This window comes from Gambusia affinis, linkage group LG08, assembly GCF_019740435.1.
Source record: "Gambusia affinis linkage group LG08, SWU_Gaff_1.0, whole genome shotgun sequence".
In the NCBI taxonomy this organism is placed as follows: domain Eukaryota; kingdom Metazoa; phylum Chordata; class Actinopteri; order Cyprinodontiformes; family Poeciliidae; genus Gambusia; species Gambusia affinis.
The window spans coordinates 8069283-8081571 of record NC_057875.1 but is presented as its reverse complement, the minus strand read 5'-3'; the positions used below and the strand labels follow the sequence as shown (position 1 = coordinate 8081571).

Sequence of the window (12289 nt, the reverse complement as noted above, 5' to 3'; positions counted from 1 at the left end):
TAAACTGAAGTGAAATTGATTAACGTATCAACTTTCCATGAATTCTTCACCAGTCTAGGAAACAATTTTCTTTATTTCCCAGATTAATATTAATTACAGACAATCAATAACTATTATGAACTGTTATGAGTTTTGAATATGCTAGAAAAGCTAGTGATAAAGCTAATAATTGAATGTACAAATTTCAAAACAAACTGAATTCTTCTCACTAATTTCTGCTAATTATTGGTAAAGGGAACAAAAGTAAATCACCAATTCTACTGTAAGACTAGGGGAGAAAGAAAATTAAAAAGGAACATTGAAACTGAATTTAGAACAGTGGAGGCTTTTGACGGCAAGTTTTGGTTGAGCATACAAGCATTATGAGTAAATTATTTTAACAGGGATATTATGGGAACATCGGTAAAGCGGATTTTTCTTGCTGGTAAAAACAGTTTTTATATATTTATACAACAGACAAACTTGCTAATATGAAGTAGACAACCAATTCCTGTGCTTAATCCTCAATGTTCATCAATGACATTTTAAAATGACCAGAACACAGCAGTTAAAGTAAATTAAAATATATATATCTGAGGTGTCCGGCTCACTGCAGATGAAAGCTTAAAGCTTCCCCAAAATCAGCAGCAAACTCACCAACATCATAGAGGTTCCTGCTCACAGTGCCCAGGAGAGTGGCGGTGCCTCCGAAGGGGACTTCGCGGTGGGAGGGGGACTTCATCTCCACATAGCTGCTTTCTGTGTGTTTGCACGCCAGCCCGGGTGGGTCTCTGATAGTGGCGTATGGATTATCACTATTCAGCGAGCAGGAGCTGTTGTTGCACATGGAGCTCTTTATGTAATCTGCAGTTGCCACAAGACAAGGATTTATGCAGCATCATAAAAGATGAAGCGATTGTCACAGACTCATAATGGTGGTATTAATACATGAATTTAAGCCCATATTGGAGAATGGCGAAGAGAATGGCAATGAAGCTTGTTGCCATTCTGAAGCTGAATTTCTTTTGTCTGCGACAGGTGACTAATGGTGGTATATAGTAATAAGAGTACAAAGGCAAGAGAGTGGAAGGCTCATCTCATCTATAACGGTCTCATCAATCTGATAAGAGGCCTCATTAGAGACCGCAGCAGAGCCCTCTTCACACCCCTGGGTCTCTCACATTCACCATCGACTGCCCAGTGCTGAAGACAAAATGACGTATCAGGCAGCGAGCCATGGAAAGCAATTACTATTCGAATAAAAGCTCAGCCCACCATGATCCTGTCCAGACTGCAGAGACTTCGTGTATAAGTCAGAAAAACTACAGATGTGACACAATGCGGCTGTGAAATTAATATAAAAAGAAGAAAAAAAAACAATCCAAATAGGAAAACTGGTGTATCAGCTGTGAAGTGAGAAGATTCTTTTAGCCATTCCACCTGGAGTTAAACTTTAAAAACACCTGAACACTGCATCCTAAAGGTATCTCCTTACCTTTTCGCGATGCTTTTTGTGGCTGTGCCTCATTCTGTTGAACTTCTGAAAATGTGAAAGAAGAAAGGCAAATATTTTATCCAGAAATGCAGATTCAGTTTCAGCTTTCAGTATACTTATGATGGATCAGCTCTACCTGAAATAAGGTTCAGCTGTCATGCTATCATTTTTCATGTTTTCTTTTATTTGCAACCTATTGCTACAGATACAATTAACAATGATATTACAGAGGATCAAAATGAGCTCATAAAAAAGTATCAGTCAGGAGAAGAGTACGAAAAGTTTTACAGCTGTATTTATAAAAATAAAGACTGCCCAATGAGTGAATGGTGACTGTTCTGTCAAGAAGAGTGAAATTTGTAACATTTTCAGATACTAGTGGGTTTTGATTCAAACATTCCAAGATACTAAAAGTCAAATTTATTTTTATGAACGTAAAAAGGGATTTTATTTTCCAAAATGCACATTAGAGTTGCTTTCATAATATGAAAATTTAGTTTTCAAATGCCCTAATGTCTGAGCCAATGGAACCAATGAACATATATTATATATATTTTTTTTACAACATCCAGTTTCTCCCAGGTATCAAATACTATTTTGAGTTCTTTGAATTAGTTATTTTTGTGAGGAATTACAGACACAGAACAACTTCCATAGAGCACTTTTTAAATCCATGGTAGGGTGATGATTGTTAGATATCCAAGCTACTCAAACAGCATTTCTACTGACTTTATCCTCCTCACTGGACAAATTATCATACTATCACCTTCCTAAAATAATGGCCTAAGGCATCTTAAATTGCTTTTGGCAAAAAAAAATAAAAAATAAAAAATGACGTAGGTCATTATTTAAGGAAGGTGACAATATAAATCTTTGCCTTAAGAAACTAACTCTGTAGCTGCATATTTCCCTACTCATACTGTCTCTCTTTGTTGAGCCATTGTGTTATGCATTGATTTCTCCTATATAACTTTAGGTTGTGCTCTTTGCTGCCTTGTGCGCACATTCTGTCTTTTATACTTTCTGAATATTTCTCAATTTGAACGTAGTCATCAACAGTTACAAGCCTAAGCAAGACTGAAAAAGGGAAAGTTGATTTTTTTTAATACACAATTTAATGTGCAGTGTGTTCATGACAAGCCTGTTAACCATTATAAATAATCTAAAGGTCTGCCTAAATATAACATAAAAACGTTCCAACATAAATTCCTAGCTATGAGAAAATATGTGAACATTTATCATCAGCAGTTTATTTAAAGGTGATATCAGAGAAAAGTGTGGAATAACAATCAGGTTTGAGCAGGCAGGGTGTTTTAATTAAGGAAGAGCGATCTATCACAGTTTGATCTTCAAACATGTGTTTGAGGGGTTTTATTATCGCACCGGCAAAGGAGACTTCTCAAGGACGCCAGGAAAAAAGTTACAGATGTCCATAACGCTGGCAACAATGATGGACACCACAGTTTTTAAGCAAGTACACCTTGTTCAGATACTAGGATCTTACATATTTATTAAAAATACAAAGTATTTTGTGGGCACTTCGGAAACTTCTACTTTTTGAGACTGAAGTCTACAGGGAGTTAAACCAAAGTAAAGCTAAGCTGGAAAATTCTAGCATTCCAGAAACTGTAACTTTTTAAAAACCTTAGCATATTTTGATAACAATAACAGGCAGACAAGACCATAATCTAAATTAAATATGTTAAAAAACAACAACACCACAAATATAAATAGACATTTTCATTTTCTTAAGTTGGTTTCACCCACAGTTCTGCAGACACACACACTTAATCAGCCTTTTCCCCAGCCGAACAGGCTCACCCAAACAATCAGGGCTTAGAAACAAAACAGTGAGCTCCCAGATAAGCTGGGATTATCTCCTTAAATATTAGCAATTTAATAGTCCCATTCTGATTTTATATGGAGATATGTTTCCCCAGTGCACAACCACTTCCAAGCAGGTATCAAATGCTCAAGCGGTGAACCCCTCTCCTCATCTTGTCTGTTGTGTACAGGAAAGCCACAATTTTAATCTTTTTTAAAAAAATTTTTATTTTCCCTACATTTACTTAATAGCTTTTCCCAAATTAAGATAATGAGAATATGGGTAACTGGTCATGTTTTTGGCATCAAATATTTTTCTTGGTATCAATTTCTTGTTTGACATATTTTATTGCGACATTCTCAATAGTAGACTATAAAATGAGAGGACCGTATTCATTCGAACCAATTCTTTTCAGCATTGATCAACAGTTACTGTGTTATCACATTGTTTGGGTTTATATATAATTACAGAACAACTAAAGTTATACCAGATAATAAGACAAAAAATGTCACAGACATCATCCTTTTAAAATCTCTTCTTGTGGCATGAGTGAGCATCAAGCCACTAAAGAAATAATGATACAAAGAGTCAAAAACATTTTAAATAAATGTAATGTTTCTTCAAATAAGCACAGCAGAATGATTTTAGCATGTTTACTAATCTAAGATGCTTGTTACTGAACAGCAGCTGCACTTTTCTACGTGCAAACTGATTTCATCCAGTTGCATTTTACATATCAACAGATAAACACTTGTTTGTCTTCACAACCACAGCTCTTCTGAGGCATTTATAAAAGGCTGCTCTCCTGAATAAAAATGCTCACACTTTGTTGTAGGATTTTCTATAATTAATATCCTAAGTGTGCAGCGTTTGACCCATTGTAAGTCATCATGGTCACTTGGGGAAGTGAAGGAGGACTAATGAGCTCATAGTGACCCCTATTCATCTCCACTCCAGTTCTCCCCCTGTCCTACCCGCATATCTTATCAAAATCAGAGCAAAGGTTATGTTTAACAAGAGACCCCTGCTTCATCTTCATTCACAGCAGGCTTCCAGCACTGAGAGGTTTGCTTTAATGACACGCACGTCTTCGCCCCTGATTTGACAGTTTTGCTCATTTATTCCTCTGAAATCCAAATTCGGCCTATATGTGGTGTGACATAATAAGTGAGGGTAGGACTGACCTATGTCGTTAAGATTGCAGAAGGCTCTCCATTCTGAGGCATTTCGGCTCTTCAGGGTACTTGACTACAAAAGAGAAGAATATAACATGACAATCGCATGGTATTGTTGGGTAAAAAAAAAAAAAGGCAATGACAATGCCAATGTTGAACGCCCGTACTTTGAGAGTCAGGGTCCCATCAAGGTTGCTGGAAATGGTGGAAACCACGTTACACTGGGCTACGGTGGGGTAACTGGGGTTGGAGAAGCATTGGGCAGTGCTGCTGGTGCTGTTCTGGTTCTGACTGATCTCTGAGGCGTTGGTCCTCATAGCAACAGTACTGCCACACTCTAAAAGTTTACAGGATGAGATGCTTAAAAGATTATTGTAGGTCCATGGCACTTATAGACAATTATTTATAGCAATATTCTTACATCTTGATGTATTTCACATTTTGTCATATTAAAACCACATTATTTATTTTAAAGAATTATAGAGTGAAGTGGAAGGAAACTAACTTGATTTTCAGATTTTCTTTTTTTATTATTATTATTTTTTTTTTTACAAATTATAATCTGAAAAGGGTAGAACCTGCTTTCTCTAAAATTATAGGCACATATGTTTTGAGGTACATCTCGACCAGCTCTAAGCATCTAAGGACTAAAATATTTGACAATTCTTTGCGAAATGTCAAGCTCCATCAAATTGGATGAAGAGCAGCTTTGAATATCAATTTTAAACACTTGCAGAAAATATTTAATTAGATATAGGTCTGAACTTTGACTGGGCTTTTCTAACAAACAACTTTTCATCCTGTTACAGCTCCTGATGACTGTTTTAGGTGTTTGTCCTATTACAAGGTGAAACTCTAGCTCCTTCTTCTTAACCACTTGGCTCTGATCAATTCTCTGATTAATCTTGACCTCATTCACCTGTCTGTTTACGTGGACAGCTATGTCTTAGAGGGTTTGCAGTTGTGCCGTATTCATTCCATATTCAGACAATGGCTTGAACGGTCCTCTGTGAGACACATGGGATGCTATAACCTAACTCTACAAACATTGGTGTGTTAGGTGACTTCTGAAGGTCATTGGTGGCACTGGCCTTCAGTTATGGGGATCACAGTAAAAAGATGCAAGAATAAAAATTCATGCCTCGCTTTTCATATATTAAACCCTGTATTCTCTACCTTCCACTTTAACACAATTATTCGTTACTATTTGATGTTTTACCTCATAGAACACCAATAAAATGCAACAAAGTTGAAGCTGTTGCTCGGCAAAATCTAAAAAAGTTTAAAGGTTATGAATATTCTGTGTAGGCAGAGTGTAGGCATATGTGCACTATACTCCGCATTGTAAATAATTAATAAATTTAGCAATAAATTGAAAATATTTGAAATATCTTACCAGAAAGAGAGTAGTCAGTGTTGTTAATGTGCATTGCCTGTGAGTAGGACACACTGGGCTGGATCTCCTGGCCCTTGTCCCTCTGTCTCTGCCTGTACCACACAAACACACTAAGCATGGCCATGAGGATGAGAAGCAGAAAGATGATGCCCATGACAGCCCCGGCAGACTGCCGCTCTGAACCACGTGCCGGGCTTATCTTGGTGTATGGGTTCAGCTCTTCCATCATCAGAGCTGCTACACAGAAAACAAAACCAGTGAGTGCCCTAAACTACACGTACACAGATGTTTCATCAATAATCCAGTGCAACTTCTCCAACAGCTCAGTCACCTTGATCGCAGCGGATGCCTTTATATCCGGGGCTACAGTAGCATGTTCCAGTCACATAGTCGCACGTTGCATTGTTCAGGCACTCACATAGCAGCTGGCAGCCATATCCAAATGTACCAGCAGGACACTCTGCATGTCAGGGGAGTACATTACTACATTTATCAAATTAAAGCACTTAGTGAACAGGAGCCAAACGCATCCACAAGGTAATTTTGCATAGAAATAAAAATGTGGCGGGCACACTCAACTCTGCTCACAGCCCGTCCCAATGAAGCCAGTTCTGCAAACACACTGGCCCGTGATGTGGTCACAGTCCGCTCCATTCTGGCAGCGGCAGACTTCAGAGCAGTCTTTTCCGTAGAAACCTGAAGGACAACCTGGTGATAGAGATGTATATAATGGATGGATGGGGTGGGAGGGAAAAGGTAAAAGAGAGTGGAAGACAATGTAAAGAGTCAAGGTCATATCACCAGGGAATAGAGAAATCAATACAATTCAGTGTCACCACAGCATACTCAATAAGGGACTCTGTGAATAAATGGAAATGAAAGATTTCCTGCTTCAGCAGAAAATCCAGTTATGCTGTGAACATAACTTTTTGTTCTACAACATGAACAACGCGTAATTGAATGTTAGGACTGTGTGACAAGAAGGAAAACAATAAAAACAATGTTCCTTATCATGCACAATAGCATGAGCCTGACTCTACAAACAACTCTGGATAAACCCTTAGGGTTCTGCATAATGGCGTTTAAATTACAGGACTGAAGCTGATGAGCTGCACTATCAGTGAGAAAATGACTGGAATATATTATGAGCAAAATGATGAAGTGACCATTATCTTTTTTTGATGTTGCTCTTCCTAAAAAAATTGAAAATGGAAACTTCACATCATACATTAGCCTCGAGACTGGAAAACATGCCTCTATAACATCCACTGCAGTTCTGCAGCTCAGCCAGTAGATGACACTGTGCATCTTGTTTCTGGGTGTGGGGGGGGGGAACTCACGCTGTGTGCAGTAGAGACCAGTCCAGCCAGGGCTGCACCTGCACTCCCCATCATAGGCACTGCACTGGGCTCCGTTGTGACAGTTACACGAGTTGAGACAATCAGGACCCCAGTGCCCAGAGGGACACGCTGCAGATGCCAGAGACACAGTCAGGCTCATGATCACACTATGTGTTGAACCCTAAAACATGCATGAAGCACCAAACAAATGAAGTGGGGACATCCTCGAAGCATTTGTGAAATATAACTTACTGTATATTCTGAAAACCCTGTATTAACAGACAGATGTTAAGCAGGTAGCGGCCGGCTGGCTGAAAATATTTAGCCACAGTTAAAAGTGTTAATGATGAGATTCAGGAGAAAGTAACCAGATTTTTTGCTTCCATTATGGAGTGTAATGTAAAAGTGCTGACCCTGCCACACCTGCTGCTGCTGCACACCACCACTCAGCTGACTGAAAAGTGCTCCCACTTTTTTCCACTGACAAGATTTGGGAAGAAAATAGTCCAGACAAATGGAGAAAAGAAATTGGGATTGGTCACACAAGAGGAACACAGATAGTACTTATTGCAAACTTCTGCAATCGTTTGCAGACTCTGAACAATTACACTATCATCTCTCAAAAATTTCTGGAGAAATGTCCGGTTTTGTAAAGTTATTCTTGTCCCATAGATTCTCTGGCTTACTGCCTTCACTCGCCACATTAAGTAAGTATTGCTTACTTTTTTTGTTCTGACTGATACCTTTGTACAGTGAGATTGTTCTTACATTTTGTAACTTGCCTGAAAACTGTGGCTTTCTCTAAAGGATGCAAATAACCAAATGTCAGGAAATAACAGGTATGTACACAGAAAGGTGCTTAAACAAAGTGTTTGTTTAACCTTTTCCACATGTATGAAACCAGCGTATTGCAGCTCTTTTTATTTTTGTCTACTGTATAACTTGGATTGTACAGGATTAATGTTAAAATATACATGGAAAAAGTTTTAAAATGATTTATTATGGTCTTTATTTTACATCACTAAATCTTGGCAGTATGACAGGGGTGTCTAGATTTTTGAGAGCCACAGTACACATGCACACACACAATGCAAATCTGTTTCCCATGGTGAGCTGGCTCAAAGTTGTCTTAATGATCTTTGGCCTGAGGTGCAGTAAATCAAAGAGCATAATGCATTACTACAACCATTTAAGCTAGCAATGTGTTTTACATCATCTGGAGCCGAGGGCATTACTGGTGGATGAGTAGGGTCATGAAGATGACTAATGTGTATGAATTTAAACGTATGAGGGAAAATAAGAGTGGAAGACAAACGATGAGAACAAGGGAAATGTGTAAAGCAGAAAAAAAAATTAAAAATTGAGGCAGATACGGTGAAGTAGTACCCTGTGAGCAATCATCTCCAGTCCAGCCAGGGAAACACTGGCAGGAGCCGTCGATGGGGTTGCAGGTGCCGTTGTTGGTGCAGAGGCAGATCTCTGCGCAAGCCCTGCCGTACCTGCCGCTCGGACAGACTGTAAAATAAAAACAAAAAGCAGAATAATAATAATAATAAAAAAAAAACACAACAATAATCAGCCCCTCTAAAGTTAATGTAATTACACAGGTCAAAGATTGGTCAAAGGTATGAGCACAATTATTTCAAATCTGAGCACTTTACTGGGAGCAGGTGTACTACCACAAAGACTTCCACAGCAGTTTAGGTGAACATTCCCTCTAATGCATTATATTGTTCTATTGGAGTGGACATGAAGTGAACTGATCTGTTTAGACAAAAGGAGGAGTTAATCACTGCCTCCTGTGGCAGAACTGCCCTATTTCTACCCACTAGAGAGGAATGAGTGATGCGCCACAGAATTAAAATAGACTGTGTACACAGACCCCTGTATAAATATTTAATGAAATTAATATTTCAATGCACTCTGGCAGTATCCTACAAAATATATCATATTCACTGAAACGTCTATTGTCTTTTTTAATAGGGGTGGGGGGATGAGAAGAGACAAATTTTGCCAAGGTGTATCGGAGCGTCAGGATCTGGGAGCTGCAGCACCAGAAGACAGATCAAAGGTCTCATATAAAGAGAATAGCCCAGTGTTAGAAATATCTGATAAGGTGGCTGGCTGAGGAAGAGCGTGGTCGGACTCATTTTCATGTGGGGGGATTTTAATGATTGCATTTCAACTGGCATTCCCCTCTTCTTGAGAGCTCTTTCAAGCTCCTTCAAGCAGGTTGTCATTAAGCCATGAGGTTGACTCCCCCATGCTGCTTTGGGGGAATTTCAAACCTCAGCTCACTAGGAGAGCTTCATTAGGCTGGGACTCCGCGTGCTGGACAAAGGACAAGTGAGGATGCCAGTGGGGATCAACATAAGGAGAAGAACATCCATGTTGTCTGCCACCTCCGTCCCTCATCGCCCAACGGCTGCTCAATAGTAATTATAGCCATGACAAATTAGGGCCAGCTCTCATCTTTACTCACTTCTCTTCCTTCAGCTAAGCTTTTAAACTTTTATTTATAAGATACTGCTTAAAGCCATGAAAGAGAATTCAAGACAATCCTCCATGGCTTTCTGTGATTTATTTAAAAAAAAGTGAATTATTAGAAGTAAAAGTCTGTAGCACAATTGCACGGATTCTTTTTAAATACTCGTTTTAATTGAAATTTTGAGTACACAAACACAAGTTAATCTTAAAAAGGTGAAACTTAGCTTTAAAACAGGACAGAGTCCAGACAAAAATAAAGGTGTAGCTTCTTTCTGTTTTCAATATTTAATACAGTGTTCTTGCAAAAGTGTTAAAGCTAAGCTTTTCCACAAACTTCATCAAATTTAATTGGGGTTTTAAGTAAAACATTCCAAAGTAGTGCATAATTGGGAATTTTGAAGATTTAATGTCGGGTTTTGATAATCTGTTCCCAGGAATAGACTAAAAAGTGTGGTGTTTTAGCCAGTTCTTTGCAAAATATATGAATCTCATTTGGATGGAGAGCATCAAGTTATATTACAGATTTTTAACTCTATTTAGGGGTGAGCTTTGACTAGGCCATTCTTACAAATTGCTGCTTTGATCTAAAGTTCTATAGTATCTCCTGGTGTATGTTCAAGGTTGTTCTCATCTTCAAAGGTGAACTTCTGGCCCCCTCTCAAATCTTCTGCAACCTTCAACAAGTTTTCCAGGATTGTCCTTTTCTGGGTTTGTACACATTTTTTCTTTAAAAAATTCCACATTTTTCTAGACCCAAATTTGTATATTGTATTTCTGAATTTCCTTATTAGTTTTCTGAATATTCATATTCAAGTTATTGACCATGAACCAACTTGAATAGCAATGGAGTCATATTATTTGTATGTTTCACAAATCAGGATTATTTACTGCTTTTTTTTTAATTTGTGCAAACTTGTATCAGCTTGCTAACTATTATCAAATGAAGAATAAACTTTCCTTAACTAAGCTTGAATTCTTTAGAGCAACTTTCTAAAATTTTTATAAAATAACAATAGTTTTAGTGTTTTTTCCTTTTAGATCCAGTTTAAGAAAGATGCCAATTTCAACCTAAATTATTTTTTTTACTATTGAATGAATGGAAAAAGTCAAAATGCAAAAAATCCAAATATTGATGATAAAAGATTATATTTGCCATGTAGTGCGGCAAATCAAGAGAGGGCATATTATTTACTTATTAAGCATTAATCCTGAGAATGCAAGAAGGAAACAATGTCACACTTTAGACACAAATGTAGGTAAGAGAAGAAGCTGCAAAATTATTGTAGATGCTTTTTTCCCCAATGATTCCATCACCAGCACATTTTTCTGCAAAACTGAATCATCATCAAAACAATACAGAACAAAGAGGTTAAAACTAATTTTACAGTAAGACGTGATGTGCACATGATTCGCCTTTGTGCATTAGTGAAAAGATTTTACATGCAGCCCCAGAATCAGACAGAGATTCTGCGCTGTATTCATTCCTCCTTTGACTGAAAAACTCAGCCCGAGAGATTTTTATATGGATTGTGGAGATGCTTATCTGATGCAAAAAAAAGTTACATTTTTAAATTTGCACTTTTTACTCGAAATATTTCCCGGCTTAGTTGTACCTCTGAATGTAGAAGTGTGCATCAATTTCTAATGAAAAAAAAACAAAAACTTAAAAGAAAGCTGCAGGAAAAGGAATAGGACTCAGGAAGCTACTTGCCTTGGTTGCACAGGGTGCCTGTGAAGCCAGAGAGGCACTCACAGTGGCCGGTGACATGATGGCACGGGCCGATGCTGTGCACGCACTGCGGACACGTCTGGCTGCAGCGGTGCCCATAGAACCCCGGAGAGCAGACTGCAGCCAACGGAGCGTGGCAGGGGAGAGGAGAGGGAATCAGTCACCAATGTTGATGGAACAAGAGGTATATAATTATTGGACACAGCATGACAAGAGCGATCAAGGGAGTAGAGAAAAATCAACGCCGGAGGAATTAAAAGCAGAGGAGACAAGGAGAGCGTGTGAAGGGGAGGGTGAGAGCAGTAAAGGCTGTCATTATTGTAATCACCGACATTTTATCTCCTGCCTCAGACAGAATAGTAGGAGTTAAGAGAAGTGTAAAAATATTTTTCTGTGTCAAGAGTTGAAAGCTGCTTTATGATCTAAAAATGTCAGGAATAATAAACAACCCTGTCTTGGTAATGTGCTGAAAGAATATGAGTCAAAAGTAGAATAAAATGTTATTTTGATTATATCATACACAAAGGTCCTAATCTTTGGAAATAGGAGACTGTAGCTGATAACTCTGCTAGATGCAACAGTGGCTTGCCAATGTATTTACACCCTTGAAACTTTTTAAAATTATTTTGCCAAATTGTAACACCACAAACCTTCTAGTATAAATGTTATACACCAACTCAAAGTAGTCTATATATGTGAACATTGAAAATGTAATGTTGGTCACATGTTTAAGGTTGAAGGTTGCTAAAGTATGATCCTGCCACAATTGGATAAAGTTTTAAGGATGTTATATTTCCTGCACAAACATCATTTTGCATGAAGGACAAAGAGATAATTTTGAAAATATCTTACCAGAGCATCTT

General features: G+C 38.1%; 1 protein-coding gene across 7 annotated transcripts in view; it reads right to left on the bottom strand.

Moving 5' to 3' along the window:
• Positions 1–12289, bottom strand: part of megf11 (multiple EGF-like-domains 11) — a 109890-nt gene that overhangs the window by 5405 nt on the left and 92196 nt on the right. For 3 of the 7 annotated variants that reach the window (XM_044123718.1, XM_044123720.1, XM_044123722.1), the window contains 10 exons: positions 11409–11543; positions 8597–8725; positions 7211–7339; positions 6450–6578; positions 6202–6330; positions 5871–6107; positions 4642–4811; positions 4484–4547; positions 1475–1519; positions 637–843 (listed from right to left, as the gene is read on the bottom strand). In XM_044123718.1, the coding sequence (XP_043979653.1) occupies positions 637–843; positions 1475–1519; positions 4484–4547; positions 4642–4811; positions 5871–6107; positions 6202–6330; positions 6450–6578; positions 7211–7339; positions 8597–8725; positions 11409–11543 (1374 nt within the window). The remainder of the gene's footprint in view (positions 1–636; positions 844–1474; positions 1520–4483; positions 4548–4641; positions 4812–5870; positions 6108–6201; positions 6331–6449; positions 6579–7210; positions 7340–8596; positions 8726–11408; positions 11544–12289) is intronic. The other 4 variants (XM_044123719.1, XM_044123721.1, XM_044123723.1 and 1 more) reach the window with 2 other exon arrangements.